This window comes from Alexandromys fortis, unplaced genomic scaffold (genome assembly GCF_014885135.2).
Source record: "Alexandromys fortis isolate MF-2015 unplaced genomic scaffold, M_Fortis_MF-2015_v1.1 scaffold_85, whole genome shotgun sequence".
Taxonomy (NCBI): Eukaryota; Metazoa; Chordata; class Mammalia; order Rodentia; family Cricetidae; genus Alexandromys; species Alexandromys fortis.
This window is the reverse complement of record NW_026067975.1, coordinates 23,637-43,309: the sequence shown is the minus strand read 5'-3', so window position 1 is coordinate 43,309 and position 19,673 is coordinate 23,637. Positions and strand designations below refer to the sequence as shown.

General features: G+C 43.8%; 3 protein-coding genes across 3 annotated transcripts; all 3 read left to right on the top strand.

Annotated features, from left to right (window-relative positions):
• The first annotated feature begins 354 nt into the window (after window positions 1-354).
• LOC126510674 (proline-rich protein 23A3-like) lies at window positions 355-2,306 on the top strand. The gene has a single exon (XM_050157347.1). It carries the CDS (start codon window positions 515-517, stop codon window positions 1,574-1,576), a length of 1,062 nt encoding a protein of 353 aa, XP_050013304.1. The 5' UTR covers window positions 355-514; the 3' UTR covers window positions 1,577-2,306.
• A 4,339-nt stretch (window positions 2,307-6,645) lies between these two features.
• On the top strand, window positions 6,646-7,816 carry LOC126510636 (proline-rich protein 23A3-like). Its single transcript, XM_050157287.1, has one exon. It carries the CDS (start codon window positions 7,040-7,042, stop codon window positions 7,814-7,816), a length of 777 nt encoding a protein of 258 aa, XP_050013244.1. The 5' UTR covers window positions 6,646-7,039.
• An 8,267-nt stretch (window positions 7,817-16,083) lies between these two features.
• LOC126510681 (proline-rich protein 23A3-like) lies at window positions 16,084-17,798 on the top strand. Its single transcript, XM_050157352.1, has one exon. The coding sequence runs from the start codon at window positions 16,383-16,385 to the stop codon at window positions 17,151-17,153; it is 771 nt and encodes a 256-aa protein (XP_050013309.1). The 5' UTR covers window positions 16,084-16,382; the 3' UTR covers window positions 17,154-17,798.
• Window positions 17,799-19,673: the final 1,875 nt, after the last annotated feature.

Below are 19,673 nucleotides of genomic sequence, written 5' to 3'. Positions count from 1 at the left end.
GACCTCTCTTTAGAGTCTCAGATGTCCTAGAGCTTTTTAGGCGAGCCTGGTAAATTCTAGGTGGTCTTTTAAATTTCAGAAACACTCAAAAACAGAATTCTAAAGATCACCCATATTAAAGTACTATTCCGAATCTGTCAAATAAAGAAAAAAGCCGGCGATGTGCTGATCTCAGAACTCTTTAATCCCAGCTCTCAAGAAGCAGGGGAAGAATGTTGTCTGTCCGTTCGAGGCCAGCCTGGTCTACAAGAGCTATCTCCAGTATGGGCTCCAAAGCTACAGACAAAATGAGTCTCGAAAACACAAAACCATTAAAAATAAAAACCAAGCGGTGTTGGTACATGACTTTAATCTCAGCACTCGGGAGGCAGAGGCAGGCAGTTATTGGTGAGTCTCATGCCCGCCGGGTCTACTGAGATAGTTTCAGGTCAGCTAAGGCTGTTACAGAGAGAAAACCTATCCCGAAAACCAAAAAATAAGAAATGAAAGACGCGGAGGATATTCTGGCTGCACTATGCCTAAAGCATTTCTCAAGTACAGCCTAGGCTACTGGAAAGCCCAGCACACAGTCCTGGGCGGAGCCTGTGGATTGGAGGCTCGAGGGGCGGAGCCTCGCGTGACTTTTCACGACTTGACTTTCCGGTCCAACACTGGGGATTTAATTGACGTCCTGGGTGTTTCCGGTGTGACCAGAATAAAGCCCAGGACTCCAGGGCCCGTGACTGCAGTTGCTCCGCCAGCACCAGCGCCACTGTCCTCGCTGCACCCCGTGTCTCGACAGCCCCACAGAGCCGTCGACATGCAGAACATGCAGCCTAGCAGCTCTGACACCGACCCCTCGCCCTGCTGGACACCACAGCCACAAGGACCCAGACCTGCCAAGCGCCGCCGCCTCCACGAGCCCCAGGAGCCGCTCAGCCTGGAAGAGCCCGCAGGGTCCGCCAGCGATGCATCGACCTCTATGGTGATCCTGGTCAGTGACTCTGGCCTGCAGCTGCAGCTGGATGGCGTCGAACTGCTGCTGTTACTGGATGCCACCTCGGTCCTGGAAGTGGAGCTCCCTGAACACACCATCATCCTGGTGCCCGAGGGCCTCCAGGCTTCAGACCATCTTGGACAGCCTGGGTTCTTCTCCGCCAGCCCGCAGGGGGGCGCTAGCCTGGAAATGCCAGAGGAGGACCTGCTAGTCCTCCAGCTGGTATCCTCCTGTGAGTTCATTCTAGAAATTTCCTACCAAGAGGAATCCTATGATGAGGATGAGGACTCTGGCTCCCTGTCACCCTGGATGGATTCTCCAGCTGGTCAGGCAAGTGAGCACTTTTCCTCCACCAACAGGATGCCCAGTCCTTGGCCTCAGGGCCACATCCCAGAACCATATCCTTCAGGGCCTTCCCCTAATGCAGAGCCATATTCTCCAAGGTCTGTCTGGGACCAGGACAGCTACCTGCTGGGACCCTTCCCCAGCTCACCCTTGCAGCCTCTGCCTCCATCTCCTCCTCCAAGGCCCCAAGAGCAGCGCCCTCCATCCTCTCCGAGGTCCCCATGCAAGGCCAGGAAGAGACTGTTCTGTGAATGAACTGCCCTCCACCAATCCTGATGCCCCTCAAATGAGAGATTGGCTCCCAGCACCATCGTGAGTGCCTCTGCACAGCCTACAAGGTTAGAAGGGCACTCTTGTTTATGAATTGGGCAGAATATTGGATTGTTGGTTGCTAGAATGTCTGGAAGGAAGATCATCGCCTCCAGATCACGTGCTGGTTGACACTTGCCTGCATTTGCTCTTTGACTTGACTGCTTCCTTAGACTTTTTCTATACAGAAGTCACCCTCGGGCAGCTCCAGCAGTGCAGTCCTGATCTGCCTGCCTCTGCCGTTTGTGCTGGGATTAAAGGCGTGTGTGCCACCTCTACCCAGCTCATGTTATTTTTTTTTTAAACAAATGGGGCTTTTGATTGTCGTGGGGGTTGTTTGGGGGTTTATTTTGATTTTGCTTTAGGAAGAGTTGGTTTTACCTTTTCTTTCAACAAGAAATAAGTCTTTTCATCTCATTTTGTATATTTTTAATCTAGTTCTCCAGCTCCCAGGGTCACAATTTGAATGTTACAATAATTTGTTATAAGACTATTTTGTTAGAATAATTAGAAGATCTCAAATTTATGTTTTTCATTGTAACTTGAGTATAGATATGTCTTATGTTGATTTGATATCCAACAAAATTTATTAATTTCTTTAGTAATCTTATGTACCTTCTTTTGGAGGTTTGATAAAAACAATATCTCTACTGAGAAATTAGAGACCTTTGACATATCTAAAACATTTATTTTTCCTTAACATTTACTATGAAATTATTAGGTAAAATTGAAGTGTTTTTGTTAGGGACTTTCCTATGATATAGAATGCAATTACTTAAATTTTATAAGAGAATGTTAATGTTTCTGTATATAGTTGTTAGATAGTCTTTGTCCTGTTGAAGATGTTACTTTATAATGTTTCAGATCATAAAATAGTGAGATTCTTTGGTTTTGGTTTTGGTTAAGTACTAAGACTTTGTCAAAATGTTGGATTAAAAATTTAATAAAATTGTTTTTCAAAAACTTGTGTATTAGAGTACCTTCATGTATGAGCTATGTTAAGCCCTGAGTCTTTGGCAAACACACAAAAACACAGTTAGAAAACACATGAGACCGGGGTTGGGGCTAAGGAGATTGTAACACTTAGGTTCAGATACTTGAGCAGAGATGGTTAGCAGCAGAAGTGATGGAAGAATTGTCTTACGGTGTCACATGGTAACATTTAAGAAGTTTTTGTTTTGAGCATGGTGTTCCATGGTGTCTTTTCCATTAGTCCATGCTGACAGAACACACGACGACTCAGGAAGGCCCTCTGCACCCCTGCTAGTCCATAGGATTTCCTTCTGATTGTCATTATACTCTGGGATTTTTCTGCTTTGGGAGGTTAGAGAGTGTTTGAATGGCTGATTGGTAGGGTTGGTTTTTTTTGAGACAGGGTCTCCCTATATAGTTGTAACTGTCCTGAAACTCACCATGTAGGGAGAATAGCCTAGCCTAAACCCACAGAGATCTACCTGCCTCTGCCTCTCTAGAGTAGAGATAAGAGGCATATACGCAGCTGTCTGACTTGTTTGTATATTTTTTGTGCTGGTATTTGCTGTATTATTCTTTTGTTTATATTTTCTGGGGTTTTTTTTTTTTTGAGTATGGCCTACATTGCCACAGAAAATACATTCTGATCTGTAACACTAGAGCCACTCTTAAATAGTCAAGACTCCTTGCTACGATAATAGAAAGTGGCTGGATAGTGTGGACAACGAGCGCAAATCTTTTTCTGAAATAAAAATGCCTTTTTCCGAATGAAGTCCTCACTCAAATGAACTGAGATTCTTTCTACAAATACCAATTGGCCACGTGGATACATGTGATTGCAATGACCACTCACCCTCAAGGAGAAGGGGAGAGGGCCCAATGATATTGTTAATGAAATATATCCAAAAACACAGCCTTCATGAAGCCTGCTATTTGATTGTTTGTTTTTATTTTTAAGACAGGGTTTCTCTGTAGTTTTGGAGCCTGCCTGGAGCTCACTCTATAGAACAGGCAGTCTTTAAACTTTCAGAGATTGGCCTCTCTGTCTTCTGAGTGGTGGGACTAAATGTGTGTGCCATCACCGCCCAGATGTGATAGAACTTTTATGTTTAAGAGACTGAGTTGGGCTTTTAGAAGAGGGTGCTCTGAGAATAAGCTGTCTGAAATTGTGATTAAGAAAGAATTCCAAGTAGGGACAATAACAGAGTCAACAGCTAATGAAGTAGGAGGGAGCACTAAATTGATGAGAGGAGCCAAGCCTTAGGCTGAGTCCTGTGAGCACCTCTGACCAGCTACAAGGGAGGCTGAGGCCAAAAAATCAAGGGTGGAAGGCGAACCTGTTCTACAGAGCAATGTCAAGAAATGGAATGGAAAGAAACAGAGCTGACAAGGATGGAAACTGGGAAATACATTAAAGTGAGGGCAAAGGGCTTAGAGGTGGGGCTAGATGCTCAACCAGCTGCCTAGAATGCAGAAATCTCAGGGTTTGATCCCTAATACTGATTTGAAGAAGAAAAGGGGGAAGAAAAGGAAGAAGGAAGGAGAAGGTGGGGGAGACATTGCATGTTAATTCAGAAGGCACGCAAAGTACCAGTGAGCTTCTCACAGGAGTTTATCAGACAGAAATGATGTGTCTTTGGTTTAAAGTAAAATAAACGTCTGCATCATATTCCCACAGTAACTAAACTAGAAATTAAACGCTAGGTGTTTTGGGGGCTGAAATGTGTGGTTTTTAACAATGCTACAGTTGGAGATGGAGATACACTTTGGCTGGAGAACACTCACATAAGCTGCAATAACCACTGTGTCCACAACCCAGCACAACTGAAACCGAATAGGGCAGGGCAACCCTGTGCTCCTGTCAGCATGGTGGGCGGCGGGAGAGGATCAGAAGTTCAAGGTCATCCACCTCCACATAACACATTGGATCATGGATAATTTATGTTTCAAAATATAACTAAATAATAATAGAATGTCGAACATATACTTAGAATACTAAATTTTTATTTTTAGTGCTTCAAATTTTTTTCTGATGTTTTGGAACGTGATCTAGAGCTAGCTATTGTAGACCAGGCTGGCCTCAAGCTCACAGAGATCCACCTGCCTCTGCCTGTCAGGTGCTAGGATTAAAAGTATGTGCCATCATTGACAGCTTAATATTGTTTCAATATTTAATGCTCTCAATGATACCTTCTTCTTTCTTTCTTCTGATTGTTGTTTTAAGAACAGTCTTTCTATGGATTCCTGGAAATCACTATGTAATCCAGGCCTATCTCAAACCTGCAGAAATGTTCATGTCTCTCACAGAATTAATGGGGTGTACAACTACAGCCAGTCGCCTCCTTCTCTCTCTCTCTCTCTCTCTCCCTCTTTCTTTCTCTGTTATTGTTTATTTGTTGAGACATGTTTCTCTGTGTAGCCCTGGATGTCCTGAAACTACGTAGTATAAGGCCAAATTCAAGCTCACAGAGATTCATCTGCCTATGCCTCTTTAGAACTGGAATTAAAAGCATTAGTTGCCAAACTTTCAGACTTTTTTTTTGGGGGGGGGGGTTAAATTTATTTATCTATCCGGCTCACTGTATCTTTCTTTTTCTTTCCCTTATCCTATTTTTCTTTGTACAGGGGCTCATTCAACTGGGACTGACCTCTAGGCTCGAATTCCTACTTCTACCACCCTGGGGGTCAGGTTCTAGGTGACCATGCAACACATTAAGTCTATCTTTAACAATTTTTAAAAAGAATAGGGCTGAAGAGATGGATCAGTGGTTAAGACCACCGGCTACTCTACCAGAGGACCCGTGTTCAATTTCCAGCACCCAAATGGGAGCTCACGACTGTCTGTAAAAGTCAGTTCCAGGGAATCCAACACTCTCAAACCGACAAATTTATACATAAAAAAACAAATAAAATATATTTAAATAAGAATATATCTATTTTTATCTTAGTGTGTGACAATGTTTTGCCTGCATGTTTGTCTGTACACCATCTACTTGCATGTTGCCAGTGTAGTTCAGAAGAAGGTATCAAAACCCTGGAACTGGAATTAAACATGACTGTTAGTCTGCCATTTGGGTGCTGGGAACTGAACCCAGGTGTTCTGGAAGAATAGCACATGCTCTTAACCACTGAGCCAGCATTCTAACCCATGCTTGGAGAGTTTTGTTCTTGTTTTCTTCTGTTATTTTGCTTTTGGGCTTTATTGATTTATTTATTTTAGCTTGGATTGATTTTGAGTCAGGTTTCTCCAAACAGGGTTTCTCTGTGTAGCAGAACTGGTTGGCCTAGAATTCCCTTTTGAGACCAGGCAGGCATCAAACTCACTGAGATCCACCTGTCTCTGCCTCCCAAGCGCATGGATTAAAGGTGTGTGCCACCACCACCCGGCTGCTTGTTTGGTTTTGAAAATGGTGTCCCAATATGTGACCCGGGCTGGACTCAAATTGAGATTCTCCCTCTCATGATGCTGAAATCACATTCTATCAACCCCAGGACTGACGAACACAGTGACATCTTCTCAGAAAAAATGAAAATAAAATAAATAATTTGATAAGCACTGAAGTTATGAGAACTGAGTATTGGGACAGTGGAGGAAGCATTCTTTTCAGTGATTTTTATTTTTAAGAGGAAAGAGACAGGACCTCTCTTTAGAGTCTCAGATATCCTAGAGCTTTGTAGACCAGCCTGGTAAATTCTAGGTGGTCTTTTAAATTTCAGAAACACTCGAAAACAGAATTCTAAAGATCACCCATATTAAAGTACTATTCCGAATCTGTCAAATAAAGAAAAAAGCCGGCGATGTGCTGATCTCAGAACTCTTTAATCCCAGCTCTCAAGAAGCAGGGGAAGAATGTTGTCTGTCCGTTCGAGGCCAGCCTGGTCTACAAGAGCTATCTCCAGTATGGGCTCCAAAGCTACAGACAAAACCAGTCTCGAAAAAACAAAAACATTCAAAATAAAAACCAAGCGGTGTTGGTACATGACTTTAATCTCAGCATTCGGGAGGCAGAGGCAGGCAGTTCTTGTTGAGTCTTAGGCCAGTCTGTTATACTGAGATAGTTTTTAGCTCAGCTAAGGCTGTTACAGAGAGAAAACCTATCTCGAAAACGAAAAAATAAGAAATAAAAGACACGAAAGATATTCTGGCTGCACTATGCATAAAGCATTTTCAAGTACAGCCCAGGCTACTGGAAAGCCCAGCCCACAGTCCTGGGCGGAGCCTGTGGATTGGAGGCTCGAGGGGCGGAGCCTCGCGTGACTTTTCACGACTTGACTTTCCGGTCCAACACTGGGGATTTAATTGACGTCCTGGGTGTTTCCGGTGTGACCAGAATAAAGCCCAGGACTCCAGGGCCCGTGACTACAGTTGCTCCGCCAGCACCAGCGCCACTGTCCTCGCTGCACCCCGTGTCTCGACAGCCCCACAGAGCCGTCGACATGCAGAACATGCAGCCTAGCAGCTCTGACACCGACCCCTCGCCCTGCTGGACACCACAGCCACAAGGACCCAGACCTGCCAAGCGCCGCCGCCTCCACGAGCCCCAGGAGCCGCTCAGCCTGGAAGAGCCCGCAGGGTCCGCCAGCGATGCATCGACCTCTATGGTGATCCTGGTCAGTGACTCTGGCCTGCAGCTGCAGCTGGATGGCGTCGAACTGCTGCTGTTACTGGATGCCACCTCGGTCCTGGAAGTGGAGCTCCCTGAACACACCATCATCCTGGTGCCCGAGGGCCTCCAGGCTTCAGACCATCTTGGACAGCCTGGGTTCTTCTCCGCCAGCCCGCAGGGGGGCGCTAGCCTGGAAATGCCAGAGGAGGACCTGCTAGTCCTCCAGCTGGTATCCTCCTGTGAGTTCATTCTAGAAATTTCCTACCAAGAGGAATCCTATGATGAGGATGAGGACTCTGGCTCCCTGTCACCCTGGATGGATTCTCCAGCTGGTCAGGCAAGTGAGCACTTTTCCTCCACCAACAGGATGCCCAGTCCTTGGCCTCAGGGCCACATCCCAGAACCATATCCTTCAGGGCCTTCCCCTAATGCAGAGCCATATTCTCCAAGGTCTGTCTGGGACCAGGACAGCTACCTGCTGGGACCCTTCCCCAGCTCACCCTTGCAGTCTCTGCCTCCATCTCCTCCTCCAAGGCCCCAAGAGCAGCGCCCTCCATCCTCTCCGAGGTCCCCATGCAAGGCCAGGAAGAGACTGTTCTGTGAATGAACTGCCCTCCACCAATCCTGATACCCCTCAAATGAGAGATTGGCTCCCAGCACCATCGTGAGTGCCTCTGCACAGCCTACAAGGTTAGAAGGGCACTCTTGTTTATGAATTGGGCAGAATATTGGATTGTTGGTTGCTAGAATGTCTGGAAGGAAGATCATCGCCTCCAGATCACGTGCTGGTTGACACTTGCCTGCATTTGCTCTTTGACTTTACTGCTTCCTTAGACTTTTTCTATACAGAGTCACCCTTGGGCAGCTCCAGCAGTGCAGTCCTGATCTGCCTGCCTCTGCCGTTTGTGCTGGGATTAAAGGCGTGTGTGCCACCTCTACCCAGCTCATGTTATTTTTTTTTTTAAAAAACAAATGGGGCTTTTGATTGTCGTGGGGGGTTGTTTGGGGGTTTATTTTGATTTTGCTTTAGGAAGAGTTGGTTTTACCTTTTCTTTCATCAAAAAATAAGTCCTTTCATCTCATTTTGTATGCTTTTAATATAGTTCTCCAGTTCCCAGGGTCACAATTTGAATGTTACAATAATTTGTTATAAGACTATTTTGTTAGAATAATTAGAAGATCTCAAATTTATGTTTTTCATTGTAACTTGAGTATAGATATGTCTTATGTTGATTTGATATCCAACAAAATTTATTAATTTCTTTAGTAATCTTATGTACCTTCTTTTGGTGGTTTGATAAAAACAATATCTCTACTGAGAAATTAGTGACCTTTGACATATCTAAAACATTTATTTTTCCTTAACATTTACTATGAAATTATTAAGTAAAATTGAAGTGTTTTTGTTAGGGACTTTCCTATGATATAGAATGCAATTACTTAAATTTTATAAGAGAATGTTAATGTTTCTGTATATAGTTGTTAGATAGTCTTTGTCCTGTTGAAGATGTTACTTTATAATGTTTCTGACTATACAAAAGTGAGATTCTTTTGTTTTGGTTTTGGTTAAGTACTAAGAGTTTGTCGAGATGTTTGATTTAATAATTTAATAAAATTGTATTTTAAAAACTTGAGTATTAGAGTACCTTCATGTATGAGCTATGTTAAGCCCTGAGTCTTTGGCAAACACACAAAAACACAGTTAGAAAACACATGAGACCGGAGTGTGGGCTAAGGAGATTGTAACACTTAGGTTCAGATACTTGAGCAGAGATGGTTAGCAGCAGAAATGATGGAAGAATTGTCTTATGGTGTCACATGGTAACATTTAAGAAGTTTTTGTTTTGAGCATGGTGTTCCATGGTGTCTTTTCCATTAGTCCATGCTGACAGAACACACGACGACTCAGGAAGGCCCTCTGCACCCCTGCTAGTCCATAGCATTTCCTTCTGATTGTCATTATACTCTGGGATTTTTCTGCTTTGGGAGGTTAGAGAGTGTTTGAATGGCTGATTGGTAGGGTTGGTTTTTTGAGAAAGGATCTCCCTATATAGTCCAGAGTGTCTTGAAACTCACCATGTAAGAGATCACCCCCGGGTGAAACCAACAGGAATCCACCTGCCTCTGCTTCCCAAGTGATGGGATTACAGGTGTATGCCACCAAGTCTGGCCTCATTGTATACTTTCGTGAATGAATTTAGTATAATTTTTTTTTTTTCGAGAAAGGGTTTCTCTGTGTATCTCTGGCTGTCCTGGAATTCCCTCTGAAGACTAGGCTGACCTCAAGCTCACAAAGATCTTCCTGCCTCCTGAGTGCTGGAATTAAAGGTTTGAGCCACCAATGCCCTAATTTTTAATTTTTTTTATTTTTGAGACAGGGTCTTATTGATTACCTCTGGGTATTCTTGGAACTCGTTTTGTAGAATAGCCTGGCCACCTTTGCCTCCTGAGTACTGGGATTAAAGTTGTGTGCCTTTACTACTACCTAGCTTGTTGTTTGTTTATTATTCAGACCACTCATAACTAATATTAAAATGTACATAAGAAAATAACATACATGTACATGTTTATGTATTTTGTATGCATGTATATACAAAGCACTATGTTACATATATGTACATAAACACACACATATCACATTTAAGCCTGAATGCCTCTTTTCCAGAAGAGGGCACTGGATTTCCTGCAATCAGAGTTAAAAACCGTTTGAACTGCCATCTGGGTGCGGGGAATTAAACTAAGATCCTCTATAATAGCAAACAGTGTTCTAACTACTGGCCCATTCCAAAACTGATTCATATTTTGTTATGAAATAAGTCAATACTCATAAAGCAGATATCAACATAAAGCTAATGGTAACATATCTACATAAAGTTACTTTGGGAACATCAACAATTAGATTTTAAATATTCCAAGCTCGTTGCCAGTTTCTTTACTCATTTTTCTATTCTTGCACCTCACTCCTTCTTTATATCCTCCTTAATTCTTTTTATTTTTTTATATAAAATACACATTTATGTATTTGCTTTGCTTGTGTGTGCACGCTAGTGCCCTGCCACCATGTGGATGTCAGAGGTTAACAGGACTCTGTTCTCTTCTATTCTGTGGGTCCCATCACTTGAACTCAGGATGTCAGGTCTGGCCACGATCACCTTTACCCATTGATCCATCCCACTGGCCCCTCGTTTGTCTTCTTTCTAGACTACAATGTTCAGTTTTATATACCTAGGCTTTCCTTGCATAGACCAGGCTTGCCTCAGACTTGATATTCTTCTGCTGGAGCTTCACAAGGGCTAAGATGATTGGCGTGAGCCACCACCTCTGAGAAGCACAGAACAGCCTCAGGAATTCTTTCTTCCATGGCCTATGTGGTAAATCTTAGCTTATGTCTGAAAATGTTTCATTGACACCTACTAACTTGTGCTGTTTTCGCTGGGTTTGGGATTCTGAAATCACATCTATTTTCTCTCATTACGTCAAGTTACTGTTCTTTCCTGCTGTTCTCTGATGGATGTAAGAAGTCTCCTGGGTAAACAGGGAAGGGCATAATGGGAGGTAATGGGGGATGGGAACAAAGGGATGGGGATGGTCCGTTTATGGGAACGACAGAGAGGGAGAGCAATGAAAGACATATCCTGATAGAAAAGGCCATTATGGGGTTAGGGAGAAACCTGTGCCAGAAAAACTTCCAGAAACCCACAAAGATGACACCAGTTAATACTCCTAGCAACAGTGGAGATGGTGCCTGCACTGGCCTTCTTCTGTAATCAGATTGGTGACTACCCTAATTGCCACCATAGAGCTTTCATCCAGTAACCGATGGAAGCAGATGCAAAGATCTACAGCACAGCTTGGGCCGAACAGAAAGAAGAGGATGGTGATATAGGCAAGCAGAGTCAAGATCATGATGGGCAACCCCACAGAGACAGATGACCTGAGCCTTTGGGAGTTCATGGACTCTAGAATGACAACTACGGTGCCTGCATGGGACTCACCTAGGTTCTCTGCATGTAGGTCACAGTTCTGTAGTTTCTTTTTGTGGGGTCCCAAGCAATCTGTCCCTGGTTCATTAGCTGACTTTTTGGAACCCATTCCCTATGGTGGGTGCCTTACTCAGCCTTGAAGCAGTGGGGAAGAGCTTGAGCCTTCCTCCACCTGATATGGCAGGCCTTGTTGATTCCCCCATAGGAGTCCTTACCATTTCGTGGTAGTGGGTGGGGTAGGGACAGGGAGGAGAGGAAGAAAGGGAAACTGTGGGTGGTATATAAAGTAAGTAAAAGTTTAAAATTATACAAATAAAATATGAGTTTTATCATCATGAATAAAGTCTCTGTGTTCAAACAGCTGTGGCTGTGTAATTAATCTGCTCACTTTAGTTTCACATGGATGAGGTTCGTCATAGAAATCTGTCATTTGGGACTCAGTGAACTACACCTTTGCGTTAATTCCTGCTTCATGTCTCAATATATGAAATGTCTCACCGGGCTGGGGATGTAGCTCAGGAATATGAATCCCGAGTCTCTATACAAAAGTGAAGAATAGAAATTGCTCTTTTAGGCCTCTTATCCTCTCTCCAATCTCTGCAAGAGGGAAATGGTGTCCTGCTCCATGACGTGTCCCACCCCCCACCCCCACCCCCGTGTCTCTGTCTATGTTTCCATAGCCTTAATTGTAACGTGTTTCTACTTACAGTTAGCTGATGCTTCATCCTTTTCAAAATTCTGCTTGTTTTTCTTAGAAGACAGTATTCCCTTCACTGATGCCTTGTTCATTTCAGAACGTCTAACTACATGTTCTTTAAACTCAACTTGCTCTGGGACTGGAGAGATGGCTTAGTGATTAAGAGCACTGGCAGCTCTTCCAGAGGACCCAGGTCCAATTCACAGTACCCACATAACATCTCACTATCTTTAACTGCAATTCCAAGGGATCCAAAACTTTCTTCTGGCCTCTTTGGGCACCAGTCACTCATGTGGTACAGTAACACTCATACAGTTAAAACATTATACATTATATGTATGTGTATACATATGTGTGTGTCAGCTCATGCACCAATTGTCTCTGAAGATTCCCTGAGGCCATTAGGTTTAGGTATTAAGGAAAATGTGGAATTTAAGCTTTTGATGTAAGCTACATTAAAACCTGATTTTTCCCTAACCACAGACAAGACCAATTAATATTCATAGAATTATCTTGGCCCTAGGCTGACCTTGAAGGTGACATTCTAAGAATTATTAGGATGTGCCCAGCCTTCCAATATTCAGATTATAGGTGTGTACTACCATAGTTGGCTAAGAACTTACATTTCTTTGGGTAAAAATGATCAATCTCATACACGTATTGATCACAATATCCTAAATCCTTGATATCAAAATTTAAATAAACTATCCCAGGAAAATAGACTACCTAACAATACCCCCCCCCCAGTGCCAAGCACAAGAATAAGAAACCTCTCTCCAAGTTTTTGGAGAGGGAATTAAAGAGACTCCACTAACATAGGTTATTGCCACTGTCCTTGGTTGCCTCCCAGAACTCAAAGGTTAAATGCAATTGCTAAAAATGATCCATACTTTAGACACAGGAATCGAGCAGGAACTGACCTGGAAGCCTCCTGTTTAATGACTAGTACTCATAGCATCCAGAAATGCCTTGCAAGCTACCACTGGAGAAAAGCAATCAAAAGTTCTAATGAGATGTAAGGAAGCCTATGAACCACAACAGAGACCAATATGGCGAGATATGCCCAAAGGGTACAATCATCACATTTGCATCGTGGCAGCAACCACCAACAGTGCAATTGCACTTAAAGCCTGCTCAGTATGAGGCCATTCGTACACAGCACTGTAAAACTAGACAACTAACCATGGCTGGTGGACCCTAAGGACAGTCACTTTCCTAACAGTATAACTTCTGGCTGCATTCTCAATATTTACCCTTATACCCATGGATAAATGCAGCTCTTACTCCATATCAATGAAGCTTCTTTTGCAACAGATAGTGTTCAACTCCAATTGATACAAGTTGTATTGATCTACAATACAACTTCTACAACAAAAGCTCCGGGAACATCATAGAAGAGGGAGCAGAAAGATACTGAGAACCAGGTGAACATGGTGGTCCATGCCTTTCATCCCAGCACTCAGGATTCGGAGGGAGACGGATCTCTGTGACATAATCGCACAGTGAGTTCCAGGCCAACCAGAGATATATGGTGAAACACGCTCTCTAAAAAAAAAAAAAGAAAAGAAAAAGAAAATAAGAGTCAGAGAACCGGGACATCTGCTGTGAGATATTATGTTCCATATGACAAAAAAATAAAATAAAATAAAATCTACACCCATGAAATCTCCAAATTACGGTTACCTTAACAAGGCCTGCACAGTGACAACACCAGTTGATACACCAATGAGGATGAGGGAAATCTCAAAAGGCCCCACCCCTAGATGAAGAACTGCAGGCGATAACTAGCTGCTGAAACAGTGAGTCAGTCTTCTTCCGGGATAAGCCCCACAAGTAGTTTATCCAAACCCCAGACATCAGCCCTAAATAAATAAACATGGAAGCAAGGCTAAATGGAGTCGGCAGACTGTATTTATGTGTACATGTAAAGATACACATGTAGCAATTAAGAGGTCAGAAATTTAGAGCAGACACAAGAGGAGTTAGAGGGAGAGAGGGAGGGGTAGAAATGATGCAAAAATAGTACTCATGTATGAATTTACACACACAAAAATTAAGTTAAGAAGAAAGGGGGCTGGAGAGATGCCTCTGCCTGTAAGAGCACTTGCTGCTCTTCCAGAAGACTCAGGTTTGATTCCCAACACCCACACCGTGGCTCATCCTCAGGATATGCACTGCTCTCTTCCGGAGTTCTTAAAACAGTACCTGCATGTGGTACACAGACATACATGCTGAAAAAAGACCCATATATACAAAATAATTATGAATTTAATAGATCATAGTGCAGTCCTTGCTATTCAGGAAGCATGTACACAATTGTTCCACTTTACTGTTTTTTTTATTACTTTAAAAAAAAAATAGCCGGGCGGTGGTGGCTCACGCCTTTAATCCCAGCACTCGGGAGGCAGAGGCAGGCAGATCTCTGTGAGTTCGAGGCCAGCCTGGTCTACAAGAGCTAATTCCAGGACAGGAACCAAAAAGCTTCGGAGAAACCCTGTCTCAAAAAATCCAAAATAAATGAATAAACAAATAAATAAAATAGAAAAAATACCAATTCAAATTTCCACTCCCTCCCCTCCTCCAACTCTCCTCCCACTCCCCTCCACACCCCCCCTCCAATCCTAAGAGAGGGCAATGCACCCCACTCTGTGGAAAGTCCAAAGCCCTCCTCCCTACTACATCTAGGTTGAGCAAGGTATACACCCAAAGAGAATAGGATCCCAAGAAGCCAGTACATGCAGTTAGAGGCAAATCCCAGTATCACTATCAGTTTTTTTATATTTATTTATTTATTTATTTATTTATTTATTTATTTATTTATTTATTAAAGATGTCTGCCTCCTCCCCGTTTTTTAAAGTATTTTTTTGGTCCAGCAGTGGTAGCTAGCACACACCTTTAATCCCAGCACTTGTGAGTCAGAAGCAGACAGATCTCCTGAGTCTGCCTGGTCTACAGAGCAAGTTCCAGGGCTACACAGAGAAACCCTGTCTCGAAGAATCAAAAAATTAAAAACTAAAATCAGGAAGGAAAAAAAAAACACTTTTTCTAAAGCTGGAGAAGGGAATTTTCTATTTAGTTTGGGCAGTGGTTCTCAACCTTCCTAATGCTGAGACCCTTTAATACAGTTCTCATGTTGTGGTGACTGCCCAATCATAAAATTATTTCATTGCTTCTTCATAACTGTAAGTTTTTGCTGTTGCAAATCATAATGCAAATATCTGCCATGTAGGATGTCTGTTATGTGACCTCTGTGAAAGGGTCATTGGACCCCCAAGGTTGCGCCCCACGTGTTTAGAACCACAGGTTTAGAGGCCAAGAGCAAGCAGAAAATCCGCTAAATTCAGCTCTAGGCGTGGAATAAAGCCACTTCTGGTACACGGCTTTTGATTCCAGTACTTGCAAGTGGGAAGCACTCCATTACACAAGCAAGTCCAGGAAGCGCAACATATAAGACACCCTTTCACAGAAGGGGGAAAAAAAGTTTTTATTTTCACTTTTCTCTTTTTTTTTTTTTTTTACTTTTTTTGAGACAGGGTTGCCCTGTAGCTTTGGAGCCTGTCCAGGAACTAGCTCTTGTAGACCAGGCTGGCCTCAAACTCACAGAGATCCGCCTGCCTCTGCCTCCCGAGTGCTGGGATTAAGCCACCATCGCCCGGCTTCTTTTTGAATTTTTATTACATTTATTTGCCATGTATACGTATGTTCCACAGCGTACCATCATATAGGACCAAGACCGAACGCACGTCATCAGGAGCTAGGGAAAAGAGAGCGTTTACCTATCAAGCCCTCTCCGGGCCAGATTTGTTTTTGTTTGTTTGTGAGACCATGTGTCACCCTGCCGCTCATCTTGGCCTCAGACACAATATTCTCTTTACCTCAGTCTCCGGAATGAGAGATTTACCAGCTGCGCGAAGACACGTATGATCTCAGCCGTGAGTACTTCACGTCTCACATCAGGCCCAAGTACCTCGTAACCCAGTCTCTAAACACAGGGTAGGAAACGCTAAAGCAATTTTAAGTGGCATTTAACTGAGGTGGGGTAGGGTTAAGGAGCGCAAGTTTTTCAGTGCTCTTTTGAACACCCGAAACCACCAGCGTTCTAGTCACGAGCCATCTTGAAATTCTATTCCTGGTGGGTCAAGCGGTGAAAGCTGTTCTGCTTCCTATAGGCCAAAAAAAAAAAATATTTTTTTTCCCCAAGTACAGCCAAGACTATTGGTCAGTCCGACACTCCTGGGCGGAGCCTCCAGGACGCGGGCTCCCGAAGGCGCAGCCTAACCTGACCTTTTCCGTCTTGACCTGGGTTCCGGTTCACCCTTTGAAAACTGATTGACGTCGAGTAGTATCCGGCTTTGCGTGCCCGAGCTCCGAGATTTCCCCGCGCTAGGCGGAGCCCTCGTGCCCAGAGCGCCAGACTTCAGCCGCCCCGTCGCACCTATCCGCGCTGCACTCCGCGCCTCTCTAACCCCGCATCACCGCCAAATTGCAGGGAATGCAGCCCCGCAGCCCAGGCGCCGACGCCGAACCGCAGCCACAAGAACCCAGCCCTGACGAGGGAGGCGACCTCGAAGAGCCCCTGGTGACACCCGGCCTGGAAGAGCCCGACGGTTCCGCCAGCGATGTGCCCACTTCCGTGGTGTACCTGGCCGCCGGCTCTGCCTTGCAACTGCAGGTGGATGACGTCGACCTACTGCTGGAGCCGAATCCCACCTCGGTCCTGGAAGTGGAGCTCCCCGAACAAACCATCATCCTGGTGCCCGAGGGCCTCCAGGCTCCAGACCATCTTGGACAGCCTGGGTTCTTCTCCGCCAGCCCGCAGGGGGGCGCTGGCCTGGAAATGCCAGAGGACGACCTGCTAGTCCTCCAGCCGGGATCCTCCTGTCAGTTCATTCTAGAAAGTTCCTACGAAGAGGAATTCTTTGATGAGGAAGAATCCTATGATGAGGATGAGGACTCTGACCCCCAATCACCCTGGATGGATTCTCCAGCTGGTCAGGCAAGTGAGCACTTTTCCTCCACCAACAGGATGCCCAGTCCTTGGCCTCAGGGCCACATCCCAGAACCATATCCTTCAGGGCCTTCCCCTAAGGCAGAGCCATATTCTCCAAGGTCTGTCTGGGACCAGGAGAGCTACCTGCTGGGACCCTTCCCCAGCTCACCCCTGCAGCCCCTGCCTCCATCTCCTTCAAATCCCCAAGAGCAGCGTCCTCCTTGCTCTCCACCGGCCCCGTGCAAAGCCAGGAAGCGACTGTTCTGTGAATGAACTGCGCTGCATAAATCCTGATGCCCCTCAAGTGAGAGTTTTCTCTGCCCCTAGATGCAAGACACTGTCACCTTTTTCTAAGGAATAAAAGTGCCACTCTCGATGACCTAAAGTACCACAGACTCTTGCCGACAGCCTTAACAGATTCCTAGAACTTCTAGTGGTAAATTATCAACACCCTCTGTTTACCTGTTAATTCTCTAACCAAGAACTAAGTAGATTTCTTATTCTTTCGGTGGCCTTTATTGTTTTCCACATGAGTTTTTGAAGAGTTGGCCAACACTCCACTCCTTGGTGTTTCAGGCTGCTCTCTTGAGCAATGGCCCAGTTCCGTGACGGGCTATGATATTTACTTACTTGAATGTGCAGTGTTCTCAGCAATCTCCGAAGCTACTGGTAGAATCTTCCTTTTCTGCCTCTTCTTTATTGCTGAGACTTAAGGTGAATTTTACAGGCAGTTTTCAGCACGCACTGGGATATGCATTTGCTTTCTTTTTCTTTTGTTTTGCTTGTTGTTTTATTTATATACTTATTTTTAGGCAAGATCTTACTATGTATCTCTGGCAATCTTAGAACTCACTCCGTAGACCAATGTGGCCTTGAACTCACAGACACCCACCTGCCTCTGCCTCCCAAGTGCTAGGATCAAAGACCTGTGCATGCATTCCTCTTTATAGTATGTTCACATCAAAATTTCACCCGTAAGCTGATGGAAAATGTTTTTTTTTGTTATTATTATCCCATGTTATTTTGTTTTAAACTCTCAAATAATTTTCTCCAGTAAACCCAAGTTGTAATGTTTTGTATGCAATTACCATATTTGCCTTGTTTTATTTTTTATTTTTATTTATTTTTTATTTTTTTATTTTTAAAAAGTTACTGGTAAAGGTGAAGTCTACAAGATCATTCCTAAAATCACAGCTGTTCAGAATTCCCAGCTTACTGAACCAAATCTTTTTTCTCTGTTCCCCGGCTAACCACTATATATATAGTTTTGTGTGTGTATGTATGTAATGTATGTGTATAAATGTGTGTATATGCTTTTAATTTCTTTTTGCATTAATGCATATTTAACGTAAGGCAAGGAGTCTAATACAGTTGTGTCTCTAGTTCTCTCCTTTGTATTTGTGACCGGGTCTCACTAAGTTGCCAGGCTAGCACTGAACTCATTCTTCCACCTCGACCCACCTTGAATATGAAACCCTCTACCATCAGCCACCAGAGGAGCTGAGATTATGGGCCAGAGCCTAGCTCTTACACACAGCTTTTTTTTTTTTAACTGTTTAGCTTATGATTGATGTATGTTTGGGTGAATGTGTGTGATTTGTGTGTGAGTTCAGGACCATGTGTGCCATCGTGTGTCTGTACCACAGCACACTGGAAGTCAGAGGCCCGATCTGAATTCAGTTCTCTGCTTTAGCATGAGTTCATGGGATCAATTCAGGTCATCAGACTTGTATAGTGGATACTTTTCCCCATCGATCCTATCTTAGTTGCACAAAAACTACGCTTTCATAGTTATCTCCCTTGAGTCCATCTGTCTTGGTTCTGTAACCATGAGTTTGCATGATAAATTCTTAGAATTGTATGCTTGAGTGTCCTGATTACATCCTCACTTTTTTTTCAGGATTCTAATTTATTTAACCTGAGACAGAAATGACAGAGTAAAAATCAATAGACTGTCAACCACTGTATGATTATTTTTTACTAAAGTTTATTCTTAAATGCACAATAGACACCAACACAATGCTGCACTCTAGACATTGGTGGGAGAAACAACTGGTAGGGCACCCGGAAGTTTCTGTAGAAGTGGAAAGACTCCAGGGGCACCAGCATTTCAGGTCAAACATAAATAAATAAAAACCACTCATCTTTGTTCTGCCTATGACCAAGCCCCCCCCCCCCCTTGCAGGCTTCTCATTTAGCTCCTGGAGTTTCTTCTGCTCTTTTTGTCCATCTCTGCCTGAAACTTTGAACTTCCTCCTCTGTCTCACTAGCATGTCCATGGGCTGGCTTCAGGCTTCTAGCTAGCCACCTTTGTGGAGGATGTGGTGTCTGTGGTCTCTTCCCCAGCCCTTGATTCTACACATAGTTACTCTTAATTCTAGCATGACTCTTGAGTACATTAAATAAACCAATTTAGTGTCTCACCGTTTTTTGTTTTTTGAGTTTCTTTTTTTTTTTTTTTGGCTTAAATAAATGGTCATCTGCTGAATAAAATACTGTGTGGGGGGTTTTTTAGTTTTGTACATTTCAGTTTGGGAGGTTTGAAGTATTTTGTTCTTGATTTTGTTTTTTTTTTTTTTTTCTTCGTAACAGGCGCTGAGTAGCCCGGGCTCGTCCTGAAGCCCTGATCTTGCTTTAGCTTTCCAAGTCTCAGGATTACAGGTGTGTGCTACCCCATCTGGCTTCCTTTTATCATACTTAAAATACTGTTTGGTTTCTTCGTGTCATAGTGTGATTGTAATGTGTCCGCAAGGAGCTACTTCTGTGTGGCGTGACTGAATGTAGTTGACTGTG